Source organism: Erithacus rubecula, assembly GCF_903797595.1.
Source record: "Erithacus rubecula genome assembly, chromosome: 5".
Classification (NCBI taxonomy): domain Eukaryota; kingdom Metazoa; phylum Chordata; class Aves; order Passeriformes; family Muscicapidae; genus Erithacus; species Erithacus rubecula.
In genome coordinates, this window is record NC_136687.1 from 50,176,874 (window position 1) to 50,191,197 (window position 14,324).

Here is a 14,324-nt window from a genome sequence, read left to right on the forward strand (position 1 = left end):
CCTGTTTTGAAACTGATGAAGAAAATAGGGGCTCATACACTAAATGCTGGACAAGTAGAATAAATTATTCTTGGACAAGGAGCTGTTAAACTCAATGGTTTGAAAATACCATGTAGTAGAAACCAGTTCCATTGCATCAGAAAACACCATGTGACTTGTAATTGTCAGTGTCCATGAATCCTAGGCTACCTTTGATTTTCAAACAGAAAGGAGTTCAGCAGCTTCTAAGATCCTGGAGAACTCTTTGCAATTTATGATCAGTTATAATCTGCTTGAGGTTTCTAAGCAGGGATATAGCAAAGTCTTTTTTGCAAAATTTTAACGGATCGTAAATAAGCAGTTTCACACTTACCATTTCATCAGCCAAGATACCATTCAACCCATGCTTATACAGCAGTGCTAACCAATTCAAACCAATCTTCTGATATGGCTTCAGTTTCAAACTGTTAAAAACAATCAAGTTAATTATTACCTTTTATTTGTTTCTCCATAAAACACAACTTTACACTTATGGTGATCACAGACTGGCAGGTTTAACACTCCGTTTATTTTCATGCACTCCATGTCTTTGTGTAGTGAAAACCAAAAACTTTCTTAATCAGTCACCTGTGCACAGAGTTGCTTATTTGTATTTTCATAGATCTAAAATGTTCAAAGTAACAAAAGAAATACTTCTCTTCTACAATCAGTGATACACAATCAGATAAAAGCAGTTACAGAACCACTCATTTTTAAAACACACAATGAATGAAGTGGCATTTTGCAGCTGCATCCCTAATTTTGCTATGTTGTACAACCACTCTTTGCATCAGCATCAAAGAAAAACCCAAACTCAAAACCCACAAAACACACTCAACAGTAAGTCACCCTGTTCAGCACTTTTTCCAGAGAAGAAACATCACTGACATCCTTCCTCCAAAGACTTTCTGCTTCCTCACAGGTTTTATTTTCACACAGCTGAGAATCCTTTTGCTATTTACTTGTAACACCATGTAAATGGAATTCAAGCTGCTACTTTGGCCATTCACACTACACCCCTACACTTCCTAAACCTCTACCATATCCATTTCCATTTCACCTAATATCCATTTGGAGATCCTTACCAATTTACCTCTCTGAAAGAAGTCCTTCCCCCCAACACATGCCTGCTGGGTATGTCTGACTGGACAGAGTTTCAGATTACTTTGTACATCTGAACTTCCTGACTAAAGTCTTTCATCTAGCTGATAAACCTGCCCAGTTTGCTCAGATATGTTCCAATGTAGCATTTTTGAAATTGAATCCTATTTGAAATGTGTCGCCCATTACAGAAGAAGGTTTGCTTGGGCTCTTATTTGAAATAATTTGACAACTCATGCTTCCATTGTTTAAGGTTGGCTGATACATTCACCAGAAACTGGAGGAAATAAAACACTGTTATAACTTTTTATACTCTTATCCTGCCCATCAGCTTTCCTGATACACTTTAAAAATCTGTTAGATTCTCTCCAGTGTTGCACATCACCATCTAGCTCACAAAGAGCTACTAAGTATCAAAAACCTGCAACTCTACTTTCAGAGATTACAGTTCTGAAAACCCCGGTCTTCAAGTACACCTCATTGTCCAAGACCCTTCTGAAGTATAAAAATGAGAGATACCTGCGATTCAGAATGGAGGGTTGCTCTATGTTCCATCCACATCCTCCATCTCTAGTAATCCTGGTTACCTGTTTTGTCAGTTTATTGGAAATGTCTTCACATTTATTCATGAGCTTTAGAACCACATCCCTCTCCTTCAGCAGTATCTTGCAATTCCACACTATATCTTCTGACAAACCAGAAGTCTTCGTCATTTTTGTAAACTGAAAAATAGTAATTAAAAAATCACTACATTTTGTTATGGGTCTGTGTGGGTCTCAGCATTACTTGGTTCCAGTTCTAACTCTACCACAAAGGTAGTCAAACTGGACTTGGGCATTGTGCCAGGTCTTCTGTTGTCACCAAGTACTGTCAGTACAAAGAAGCCTTACTTCCACCACTTGCTTCCTCAAGTCCTCACTAGTTAGGGTTAGTGTGTATTTCCTTCCTCTAAATTTCAGATCTTCATCTCAGTATGAATATTTTACATGCCACAGACAAGCAGCCTGAAGTTTTATCAAAACAGGCCCTTCAGGCCCATTGATTTCTCCTAAATTCCATGTAGAGCCATCTGCAGAAAATGTAAAACCTACCACTAAAAATGTTTCTGCAGTAACTGGAGTCATATTTATAATTATAGTATTTTTCTCGAGTAGTTATGCATATTTCACTGTAAAGAACAGGCTTTTTTTTTTTGTTTTGTTTATTGGTAGATTTAAAGAATTGAAGAATACAAGATTCTTTGGATTCATCATTCTTGTATTAAAACAGAAGTAGCTTTCACACAGATTTTTCTGAATTTTAGTCCAGGGATCTGTTAAAAGTTAGCACAAGACTTAATATGTATATGTGCTCCAAGAATTCCCTCCATAAAAAAGGAGTCGTATGATCCAGCTATTATGTGTTAATCAACTCACCAATATTGCCACATTGCAGAGCAAAAGCAAGTCTTGTTAAGGTGAAGAGTATAACCAGAGTAAATTAAATTAGAATTTTAAAAACAGCTTTCATTAAAAAAATACTTTAAAAATAAATGGAGGCAATTACAGTTTGGGGGTATGTCTGTGTTTTTCCCATTTTAAACAAATCCCAGAAAATTTACTGATAGTCATAGGTTAGACCAGGCTAAGGTGCACATGTTGACACCTGTAAAGATGTTTTCTAAACAGACACCTCTATTTAGAAATAAGAAAGAACACAGTATTTAATAAGTGCCTACAAAATTTCGACATTTGTTTTGATGACTAAAGCCCTGGTTGGCGTGAATAGAAATCCTGTAATCCACAAATAAAGGTGTGGAGAATTGAGCCATCTGTTATTACCAGAAATTGTATTGTTTCATGTCAGCACATTAATATCCAAGTCCAAGTTGCAACAAGAAATATTTTAGCCACTGGTTTACATGTAAAATGCAGGGTGTTACCCTGCTCAGAACACAAAGCAGATCCACAGGTGGCCTTTGCTTTCTAGAGGTTCTGACACCCTCCCACGTTCAGCTTTTTTCAAATGAGGTCCAAAAATGTAAGACCATCATGGAAACGGAACCTATGAGCTCTCCCAGCACACTTGGAATTGCCACACCAGCACTGCACTACTTTACACCACTTGCAGATGATGAAGGCTTTCCCTTTAATGCCTAAGGGTAAAAGTTAACCTCAGCTTCAATCAACAAATTCCAGTTCCACTGTAACCAGCTTCTCATTGCTCACCTGATGCATTTGCTGCTTCCCCTCAGCTGGCTTTGGTGCAAAGTGGCTCTGGAGTTTGGTTTTTGTGGCAGTTTGTACATGTGCAGCTGAACAAAATGAGATGACAAAAGAGGCGGAGCTACTCCCCCGTGAGTCTGTATGGCCTAGCTCATACACTGCTGCAGAGTACAGATTACAATGGACAAGTACATCCACCTCTGACAGCTCTGTTCTCTCATTCCCCTCAAAGTGATGTGCTGTGTCACCATTTCAATGGAATACTTTCATCAGCTTAACTCATGTGTATTCTGTAGAAACACAAAGTCTTTAAATGCTAAATAAGTCATCTTATTTTGTGATAGAGTAATACTGTGAATGACAAAAAGGAGAGGATACAGCAAGTCTCACACAGATACATATGTTTTTGCACTAAAAGGAAATCCAGAGAGGTAACAGTTATACACCTAAAAAATAAGAAACTGAATAGCATTAAATCCTCTCCAGTTCCTCTCTCACATTTACTAGAGGAAGCAGAAAATTGCAAGACCACCAACCCAGACCCCAAAACCTCAGCTGAGCTCCTCTGTGTGCCAGTCTAGGCTCTGCTTTTGTTTCTTGGTACACAGTGAACCCAGGCGAGTACTGCCCTTACATGACTATGCTCACAGCCTCTCTGGTGAGAAATGGTGCTGATTGCTGCAGTTTCCAACACTGGGCAATTCCACAGTTTGGAAATGACAGATTTGTTATATATAATATAACAAATATATGTTAAATATAATTAAGCACCAATGAGGTTTTAGACAAGTTAGCATGGGGAGGAAGGGCAACTGGTGCCCAGCAGTGCTTCCATCAAGGATAGAAACCATGCTGTCTGCTGGCCCATAGTGGGAGTCAGTGGGGTATCATCAGGACCTCAAAGCAAACAGAAGAGGTGAGATGCCAACACAGGAGACCGAGGGGAGACCTGCAATTACAACTTCCTCACAAGGGGAACCAGGAATGCCGACACAGATCTTTCTCTGTGGTGACCAGGGTCAGGAACTGAGAGAATGGCCTGAAGCTATGTCAGGGGAGGTTTAGGTTGGGTATTAAGAAAAGGGTCTTCACCCAGAGGGTGGTTGGGCACTGGCACAGGCTCCCCAGGGCAGTGGTCACAGCACCAGCCTGACAGAGTTCTGGAATTGTTTGGACAATACTCTCAGGCACAGGTTTGATGGCTGTCCTGTGCCGGGCCAGGAGTTCGGCTTTGTTATCGTCCCTTCCAACTCAGGATTGCTGACTCTGTGACAACACCCACCAGGAGAGCAGGTCTCTCTCAGCAGCTGCTGGTCTACTGCCTCATATCTGTCTGGAGGAGGTATAGAGCATGAGGCCAGCACAGAGCAGGTCTGCAATGAGAAACATCACTGAACACTGGCCCCTTGCACAAGATCCTCCTAACATATGACATCAGACCAAGACACAGAGAGATGAACTTTCCACTCTAGCCTGTCCTGCAGCCTGGTCTGATCCTTGGCTTCACCTTCCCCTCCACAGAGGATGACACTCTTGGAGTTTGTCCCTGCCTCTCTTTGTAGCTCTCACAGCCATGCTTCCTTCTGACCATCCTTCAGTTTGTTTACCGCTCATCAGCTCACCTTGTACTCTAATCAATAAATCCCAGCAGTGCAGTCCTCATTATTTCCTATCTGCCCATCACACCTCCTCTCATATCTCAGCTCCACGCTAGAGCTTTGCAGAAGCACCTGGGTCCTCCTTTACAAAGCCTCTGCCTCAGAAAGCAGTGTGCAATTTTTGCTTGTAAATATGACAAGCACTGAGAGAGGTGCTCTCCAAAAATATCCCAATTTCTTTTGTTACCTACTATTTTCCCTGTGCACACAATGTATTCTGGAGAGGGGCCACCAGTCCTTGCACTTCTCCAAGGAGACAGACACCTAAAGCCTCAAGGACATACCTGAGTGCTCTTTATGCAAGCTGGTGTTTGAGAGGAGTCTCTCCCATCTGGTCATGTCCAGCACTAACGACTGGGTAAAACTGTCCTCCTGGAAAATATACTTGGCCTACAAAGCAGGCATTTCTAAATTGCCAAATGAAATAATCTTTGTGAGCAAGGACAATTTCAGCTCTCTCTGTTTATTTTGAGAACCGTGTCTACTCAATTTTTTCTATGTGTTTTAAGCATTACTAGATTAAGTAAAACACTTGAAATATCTACTCCAAAGAGTAAGTATTTATGAGTGCCCTTATTAACCCTATGAGCTTACGAAATTAATTTAAATCTTCTTGGAAACAAAATAGTTTAGTGCAACTTAAAAAAAAATTGTCTGGAACAAAAAAAAAAAAAAAAGACATTCTCGTTTATGTCTTCCTGGAATAAAACATTCAATTTACATATAAATAGGCTTTAGTTTTAATCTCAGACTGAGAGTCTTAATATCTCCCTCAATCCTAATAATGAACAAGTGGTAACAACTTGTAGTACTTGAGATTGTGTTACACAAGATACTATTAAAGTAAAAAGAGACCTAAAAACTAAGCCAATTTCTTTAATGGTCTAACTGAATCAGCTCTCTCCATTACTCTAACCACCCTTATTAATTGGTAGGAAGAGCACTGGGTTACTGAGCTACTGGATCTTTACAAACAATTAAATCCACATACAGACACAAAACATCTGCTAAAATCTGCTGCAAACCACTTCTACTCTGGGCAAGTATTCACAATACTACATAAACATGTGGCTGCTGACAGCAGCAATCTTCATGAAAGACAAATTTCGAATGCAAACAGGCCCATGCAGCTTTTTCTTTTACTGTAAAATACACAGAGAAAGAGAGAGGAGCCCTGTAGCAAATACTTCTGCAAAGAATTAAGCTGAGACAAAATCCAACAAGTTTAGAAATAGCTGTGTGACAGATGTTCTGTGAGAAGCCAAAGGCTTGGGGCAAAACGGATTTCTTTTGCTGCATACCAGTACCTTGCATTTTTTTCAAGTATCGTCCTCTTGTCTCCCCCTGCTCCCCTTACAACAAAACACACAAAGATCATTTTGTTTTCCTTAAAATTCTGTTTAGTATCTCTTACTGTTGTGTGGTAATATATTTCACACACTGAATAATAAAGGTTATTGTTTTACACATACTGAAGAAGTTATTGCATATATAAGTAGGGGGGGAGGGGGGTCAGAAGGCACGCTGACTAAAAAACACCAATTACTCTGTAAAAAGGCCTGTGTTACTGCTTTAAAAACCAAAGCACTAATGGACTAAATCAAGAGAATCTGCTGTACAAATTTCTTACCAGGACTTTGCTCATAGCAGGTCTGAGGGTTTTGTAGTTAACTGAAACTGTATGAAATGTGAAGTCTACAAACAAGCCATGGTAAACATCAGAAAGTAACAATGAAGCAAGAGAAGATAATGTACTTACCAACAGATACTGTTTCCCCTTCCGTGGTGCACTGTGGCTTAGCTTTCTGATGCTTTACCTTTCATTAATAAAAACACTGCAGCTCACTCCACTAAAAATGGCTGCATTGCTTAGCCAGCAAAACCATGCTGGACACTAAGCTGCAGTAGAATAAAGGCACAAAAGAAGAAAAAAAAGAGAACGACCATTTCTTGCCTGAAACTGAAAATATCCATGCTGGCTTCTTCAATCGTGGAGCTACCCTGGAAGCTGCTGCTGCTACACAAGTGTCTGCAGTAAAGTCCTGCCACATTCTTCCCTCCTGCATGGATTTTCAGCCACAAGAGCTCAGAACAGGCTAGCAAACACCTCCTTCTCAAGTGAAAGCTCTAATTTCTCCTTCTGCAGTGAAATCAACCAACTTTCTGTGCTACAGAGTGAGTGACAGTAATGTCAGCCAATCAGCTTGAGTTTTCCAGAAAAATCACCCCTTAATTCATTCAAAATCAGGTCATATGACACTATTTGAAATGCTATTGGCTTAGGAGGAACATAGCATTTCAGCCTAATGAGAATAAGGCCACCCATCTAAGCCTCCCTAGGCTGAAGCCACCTTGACTCTAGGCAGGCTGGGAATAGGAAAGGAAGAATGCAGACCTACCAGAGCCTCCCAGCTGTTAAAGGGCCGGAGTGCTATTATCTTCTGAGCCTTTTTCTGAGAACACTGGGGAATCAGAGTCAGTTCGCTCAGGGAAGCATCCTGCAGGAAGCTGAGGATTTTTGCTTTGTAGCCATCCTCCATCACTTCATCACCGCTGCCATAGTCCTCATCCAGGGAGCTTCCGCCATCTTCGGAAGCAGACTCGTCCTCCATGTATCCTGTTTCTCTTTCAGCACTCCAAATGCTCCTTTTGCCTTTGTCCTTTTTCTGAAAGCCATTCTGCTCATCTTCAGAAGCTTTCTGTTGTGTCTTAGCTTTACTCTCCTCACTCTGGCTCTCGGGGGAGGCTTCGGTCCAGTCAGCAACTTGCCTTTTGGGAGGAAATTCCACACCTATGTGTGCAACACAGAAAGCAAGAAGTCAACGTGTATTGGTAGGGGGCTGATGAAAACACTAGCTGTTCTTCCAAAATAAAACCTACAGATGTGTAAAACACAAATCTAGTATTTAATACACAAGGACTCAACAGCAGGTGATACTAAGAGAACAGAAAAGCAAATCTGTATAAAATACATAAATAGCTCCAACTGTGAGTATTCGATAAGCAAAGATTATTTGTATAATGCTCAAATAGCAGAAGGTTTTAAGTATCTTAAAATAGATATGATCAACACAATGCAATATTTGTGAGCTGCAGAAGCTCTGAAGCAAAACCAAATAGTTAAGAACTCTGATGTATCCTTAAGATGAGGTACTGGTCCTACTGCACCTGACTGCAGAGATATTAATTCTGCTGACTTGAGAAAACAAGCCTCCTTTCACCAAGAAAATGATACATTTTTTCCATTTTAATGCATTGTAGTACAGTATTACAGGTGGGACAATGAAAACACGCACTTGTTAAAAAATTCAAAGAATGAGGCATCTCCAACCAAAATAACTCAGGTGCCTTAAAATAAGACAGAAGTTATTTAACACAACACAAGCAATTAATTTTCAGAAGTGCCTTGCAAGGGTTTTATTCCTTCATTGCAAGAGAGCAGTTGCAGTGCAGAAGTTTCTCTTCTTCCCAATCCCAGCTTACTGCTGATTGAGTCCAAACCTGACATCTGCCTTCTCAGAAGCAGCAAGGACAAATTCCTGAGCACTGATAGCTCTCTCCACTTGTAAAGAATCCAATTTTTAAATTTTTATTTTTAAATACTACCCTATCCCAAGAGCCCTTAAACAGCTGATACAGCAAAACATGTACATATCTGACAGCTGTGTAACACACTGAAAAGTAATCAACTCATTAAATAGGACTTAAGTTATAACTTGAAAATTTACTTGGAATAACTGGGTTTGCTCCCTGCCACATTTAAAGTACTGGTATTTACAGACAGGTTCATGATTCAGGACCAGTTTCTAGTATGCTTCTCTCCTAGAACACATTTTAAAAGGAAAAAATAGCATATATCACTTGTTACCTATGCAGTTAGTTGTGATTATTTGTTTAGAAACCATTAACTTACAAATAGAGCAGTTAAAAAACAAACTTTTTTTTTAAACAAGCAGGAAGGGAGCAGATATCAGCTTTAACATGTACCAAAATACATTTTAAGAGATACCCATAGGTAATTACAACTTTTCATGCCTATCTGTATCAGCAGGGCAAAAGCATTTATCCCCAATTAGAGAGCAAAAATCAAAACACAGAAAAAGTGAGCTTCCTTCTTTTATACTCCCTGTAATACTAACTTCAAGTATAAGTGCAAGTTTCTAGGCATGGTGCTCTCAGGACTGTCACTGCTGGACATTCAAAAATATTTGCATCACAAGTCTGTTTTGTCTTTGGATAAAATTAATTATAAATCTGTCTTTACCGTCCTCGTCGTCTGCAAATATTTTCAGGGCCTCCAGTGCATCATGAAACACCCAGTTATGTTCCTCAAGTACCTCTCTCAGCTCCTAACAAAAAATAAGAGATTTCACATTGTGGTGAGATAAGCACAAGCTAAATTTCAGTGCCTTATAACATCAGGCAAAGAAAGCCCCTGTAAATCAGATGACTCAAAACAAAAGGAAATATAAAAAAGGAGAAAACCTTTCCATTTCTTTGTACACTCAGCTTAGGCAGAGCTGCACTCCACTTTTCAAAGTATAAGAACACACAAGTACAAACTTTGCTTCCAACAGCTTCAAGCTCAGTACTGAAAGGGCTCGAGCAACCATCAGTTACTAAAGTAATACAAAGTGCATTATATATAGAGCAGTCTGGGGGAGAAGAGTGAGAGAGGGAGCAATCATTTCCCCTTGCATTTTTACAATAAGTCAACAAATTGGACTATGCTAGGTATGTCATAGGGCCAGAAATGTAGGAAGAGCAGTTCCATGTAGTCCCAAAAACATCCAACAGCTCTCAATTCAGGATAAGCTACATTCTAGAAGCTGGAACAGCAAAAGCCTTCCTGCCCTGGGCTCTTCCCAGAAGTGCTGTCGGTACAAGAACTGTTTCATATGGACTATCAACAGCTGCAGTTTTCTTAGGAACTCAAAACCTGATGTGCCATAGGGAGACATCAGCTCACCTCCTTATCCAATCCAGGGAATGTAGCCTGCAACTTCTTCACAAGCATCTCTTGCCTCTCCCATTGTCTTTTGGGTTTTGAGTCATCCAGCTATGTTAAAAAAAAGGTACACATTTGGTTTAATATTAATTACAACTATAAAAACAGAAGAAAACCTCAACAGTATTGCTAATCTTTAAAAAGCCACTCTAAATTATAAAAGTACTTAAGACAAATTCAAACTGAAGTGATTCCTCATACATAGTCAATGATCAAAGAAAGACCAAAACTTTTACAAACATAGAAAATGTCTTGAGCCATGAAAAACTGGGACTCTTTACTTGATAAGAATACACAATACAAAGTTAGATACTAAAATATAAATAATTTAGAACTGTCTAGTTTATTTTGCTTTAAAATCAAGTTATTAGTAATTCTGGATGATATTTAAGGCAGATGATGTAAAGGTTGGTGACCAGATTAGCTTACTAAGCATGTGGTGTTTAACCCACCACAGCCTACAAACATGTCAAATGGTGTGGGTTTAAGATTTATGGGTAAAAAAATCCACAAATATCATGTCATAGCATCATGGAGTTACACCAAAAACTGGCAAAACTTTTCATCAACAATAGCTTCACTAACAGCTACTACTAGCCTGCAAAATAGAAGCTAACAAGTGCCAAAACTTCTATACACCACAAGCTGCTCTGTATTCACCACAAAGAACTACAGGAGTTTCTTCCTAGAGCTCTGAATGCTAAGTGGTTACAGAGTTACTTGTCTACAGCACATACCAACAGGCTGGATCAACATTTACTTCCGCTGAAGGAGCACAAACCACATCACCCAGAGGCACTCTGACTAACAGCACATTATTCCTTTCCTCAGTGAGTCTACAGTGTCAGCAAGAGAGCACCTACAGTCCATAAAAGAACTGCCCAAGTATGTTCTGGTCTTAGGAACCACGAGAAAAAGCAAGACTAAGAAAAAACCCTGCAAGTTCTCACTATAGTTCTCTATAATAAGTTCTAAAAAAACATATTCCATGTTTGTTTTTTTCCAATCCTTCCCCCTTTAATTGTACTGAAATTGTTAATAAGAGAAAACAAGCTGATGTATAAAACCTGGTCCAGTGAAACATTGTTTGCCAGGCTGGCTGGTTAATAATGAAATAAAGCCTCCTTTCATAACCAAACCGAGGGGTTTGGTGAGGAGGAACAAACCCAATTCACATCTGTCTCTCAGGAAAAAGGAATTACAAATGAGTTGTAATTTTTCCTTTAATAGAAAACTGTGTTTTCTTTATTTGGTTCTGAGGACAATATTAGACTAAATTTCAACAAAGTCACCCTCCTTCATCCAACCTCCAGTATTTATGTAGAATTCCCTTTCTCTACATAACTAACTTTCAAGGATGTCTACTGGAATGCCTGAGAGATGGCCTCATGGCAGCACTGTAGGACTGTGCAAATCTACCAAATTCCATCCTGAATGCACCAGGATCATGACATAGTTCCCATTATTTAGAAGAAGTAGCCATTCCTTTAAATTAAACATTTTATTATTTTTAAAGATTTCCCTAAATCATAGTTTCAAATATTTTAGCAACACCTATAACAAAGAATAGCAGTAGATACAGCAAAAGATGTCAACTTCATGCACTTGAGGAAACAAAAGAAATGAGGAGGACAAGTGATCCAGAGCCTGTAATTCCCCCTGATGTTAACAAAAACTGAAAGGTACCCAGAGCTTCACACACTACTACTTGCCATCAACTACTTCCACCAAAGCAGTCAACTGGCTGGTATGATACAAAGCACTGAAGAACAAAGCAAATAATTCCATTGAGAATGTCAACAATAAAAAAGTAAAAAAAACTCACCCAGATGGCAAGATCTGATTTGGCTTAATTTTCTGATAAAACATGCCACTGTCACTAACCAAGTCAGGCAATTCCATTTGTTTTACAATGCACAAAGAGAAAAAAACAGTACTTACATAATTAGCTCTTGACTTTTTTGCAACTTGATAATTTTTGGTTTTGCAGTTTGTGGGAGAATCTCTTAGTTTCCTTTTACCAGTGGCAGCTTCAAAAAGAATTGAAATGGAAAAGAAAAATTAATTCCTTTCATTAAGTTCACCCCAAACAGCAGGATATTTTAATTACTACGACAATGTAGTAGCTACTTGTTACCTACACAATGTTTACCAGTCTCCATAACAGTTTCCCACTACAGACCCAGATCTATTGAAACTTGAAGCAAAGCAGCTGCTTGAAGGTACATGTTTATTTACCTGTAAGTTATCTTCAGCAATCTGGCAATTAATCAAGTAATTACCTCTCATATATAACAACTGAAATAGCATTTTATTACTTTTTTTTTGTAATTGCCACATGTTATTACACACAGGTTGCATAAAGGTGTATCTGTGTCTGGTTTTATTCAAGCTGCTATTTTTTCCAGGCTGAAGCCCATCTGTGTGCTGGAATATGTACATCACTGCAAATCTGGAAGTGCTGATGACTGATTTCTGGCTCAGGTGCACACTAGAACAGTTACCAAATGCTTTTCAACATTAAATCCAGATGTCTCAGAGAAAACTATGCATATTAAGTCTGTGATAACCTATCACTTACAAACAGTCCATGAGCCATAACTTTCTGACTATCTTTAGGCCCTGGTGATTATCAAGAGATTATCATGTCAGCATTAAGGCCTGCCCAGCCAGGTGCACCTCCAGACTGCTGCTGTGCACAGTTCATGAAGGCAAGAACACATTACCAGTATTTCTACACACCAGCTTGGCTTGAAGCACCAATACCAGAACAAATTACTATGAAAATTCCTAGTCCATGATCTGAAATAGCACTGAAAGTTAAATTTTCTCTGGAACAGTAAGTGCCTGCAGAGCTTTGGTATCTGATACCAGTATCTCTGGCCAACCTACCCTCCCAGCCTGCCCTGGGTGTCCAGTGAATAAGTACACCCACACACAAAAAGCACATTTGCTTTCCAAACCAGAAGACTGTCTGGACAATCAAAACAGTTTTAACACAGGAACATTAAGCAGCCAAATCTTTGTACAAGAAGACACTTTGTGTGGAAATACTTCCAAATAAATTTTCTACTATAGTCATTTGCTCTGAAATCATAGAAGTGGCATATATATATTGAAAAAAAATTAAAACATCCCAAAGAAGAGTAAAGCAAAACCAACACTTCCTTAAATTAAGGAATTAAGAGATATGAGAAAACATCAAGCTTTTTTTCAAAATCTATGTATTTATATATATTTAGGTAAAAATATCACAGAATCATAGAATTGTTTGGGTTGGAAGGGACATTAATGATCATTTAATTCCAAGTCAGGGACACTTGCCATTAGATCACGCTACTCAGAGCCCCATCCAACTTGGCCTTAAATACTGCCAAAGAGGAGGCATCCCCAACTTCTCTGGGCAGCCTGTTCCAGTGCCTCCCCATCTGCACAGTAAAGAATTTCTTCCTAATTTCTGATCTAAATCTAACCCCTCAATTTGAAGCCATTCCCCCTTTTTCTGTCACTACATGCTCTTGTAAATAGTCCCTCTCCATCTTTCTTGTACTGGAAGAGATGTCTGGAATAATGCCAGAATAAATACAAGAGGCACAGTTCAAAGCATCCAGAGAATGTGTCACTGGAGGCTCTCCCTCACCATTCAGACCTTGACCTTTCTGCCCAAGACCTAATTTAAACAATACTGCCAGGAAAATGCCTGCTACTAGCTTAAGTCTGAGAAATGTGTGGTTGTCTTGATAATCAAACTAGGAGCTGTCAGACTGCTGCTGGGTCAAGCACTCTAAGTCACTGGAGGCCTTGTGCTATTATTTCTTAAGCTCAATTAACATGGTGCTCAGGATAGATAATTCTGAATGTGAACAGTGACCCTGCAAACCTCTTTGCCCTAAAAAAATACATGGGCTGGACAGAAGAGTATTTCAAAGATTTTCCTGCTTTTAGGCCATGGGCTGAGCACTCAACAGCCTTCGAAGGAAGCCCCATCAAGAGCAATTTTAGAAGCAATTGAACTGAAACAAAGCATCTGGAAACTATGGTCTCAGAAACCTATAAACACAGAACTATTTAAAAATCAACCTGTAGTCTTTAGAAACCCACCACATTTGCAAATGACAAAAAAAAAAAATCCCAACTTTCTGAAGACATCCACTTGGCAAAGTACACTTAATTTTTCTTTCATGTGCTAAAAAAGTATAAGGCTGAAGGGACAAAGAAACTCCTACTGCTAGACAGGAAGCATCCTTGGAGTGCAGGCAGGGCACACCAGGCCTTCCAGAGGCATCTTTGTTCCCTCCATAAATTTTATAACTAATGAGCCAGCAGAAAAGCTTG

General features: G+C 39.3%; 1 protein-coding gene across 2 annotated transcripts in view; it reads right to left on the reverse strand.

Annotated features, from left to right (window-relative positions):
- The window catches only part of SMARCAD1 (SNF2 related chromatin remodeling ATPase with DExD box 1), a 40,987-nt gene that overhangs the window by 11,613 nt on the left and 15,050 nt on the right, over positions 1-14,324 (reverse strand). For both annotated transcript variants that reach the window (XM_079306930.1, XM_079306929.1), the window contains exons 6-11: positions 11,931-12,019; positions 9,951-10,040; positions 9,246-9,330; positions 7,381-7,772; positions 1,639-1,841; positions 353-443 (exon numbers count right to left, since the gene is read on the reverse strand). In XM_079306930.1, coding sequence (XP_079163056.1) covers positions 353-443; positions 1,639-1,841; positions 7,381-7,772; positions 9,246-9,330; positions 9,951-10,040; positions 11,931-12,019 — 950 coding nt within the window. The remainder of the gene's footprint in view (positions 1-352; positions 444-1,638; positions 1,842-7,380; positions 7,773-9,245; positions 9,331-9,950; positions 10,041-11,930; positions 12,020-14,324) is intronic.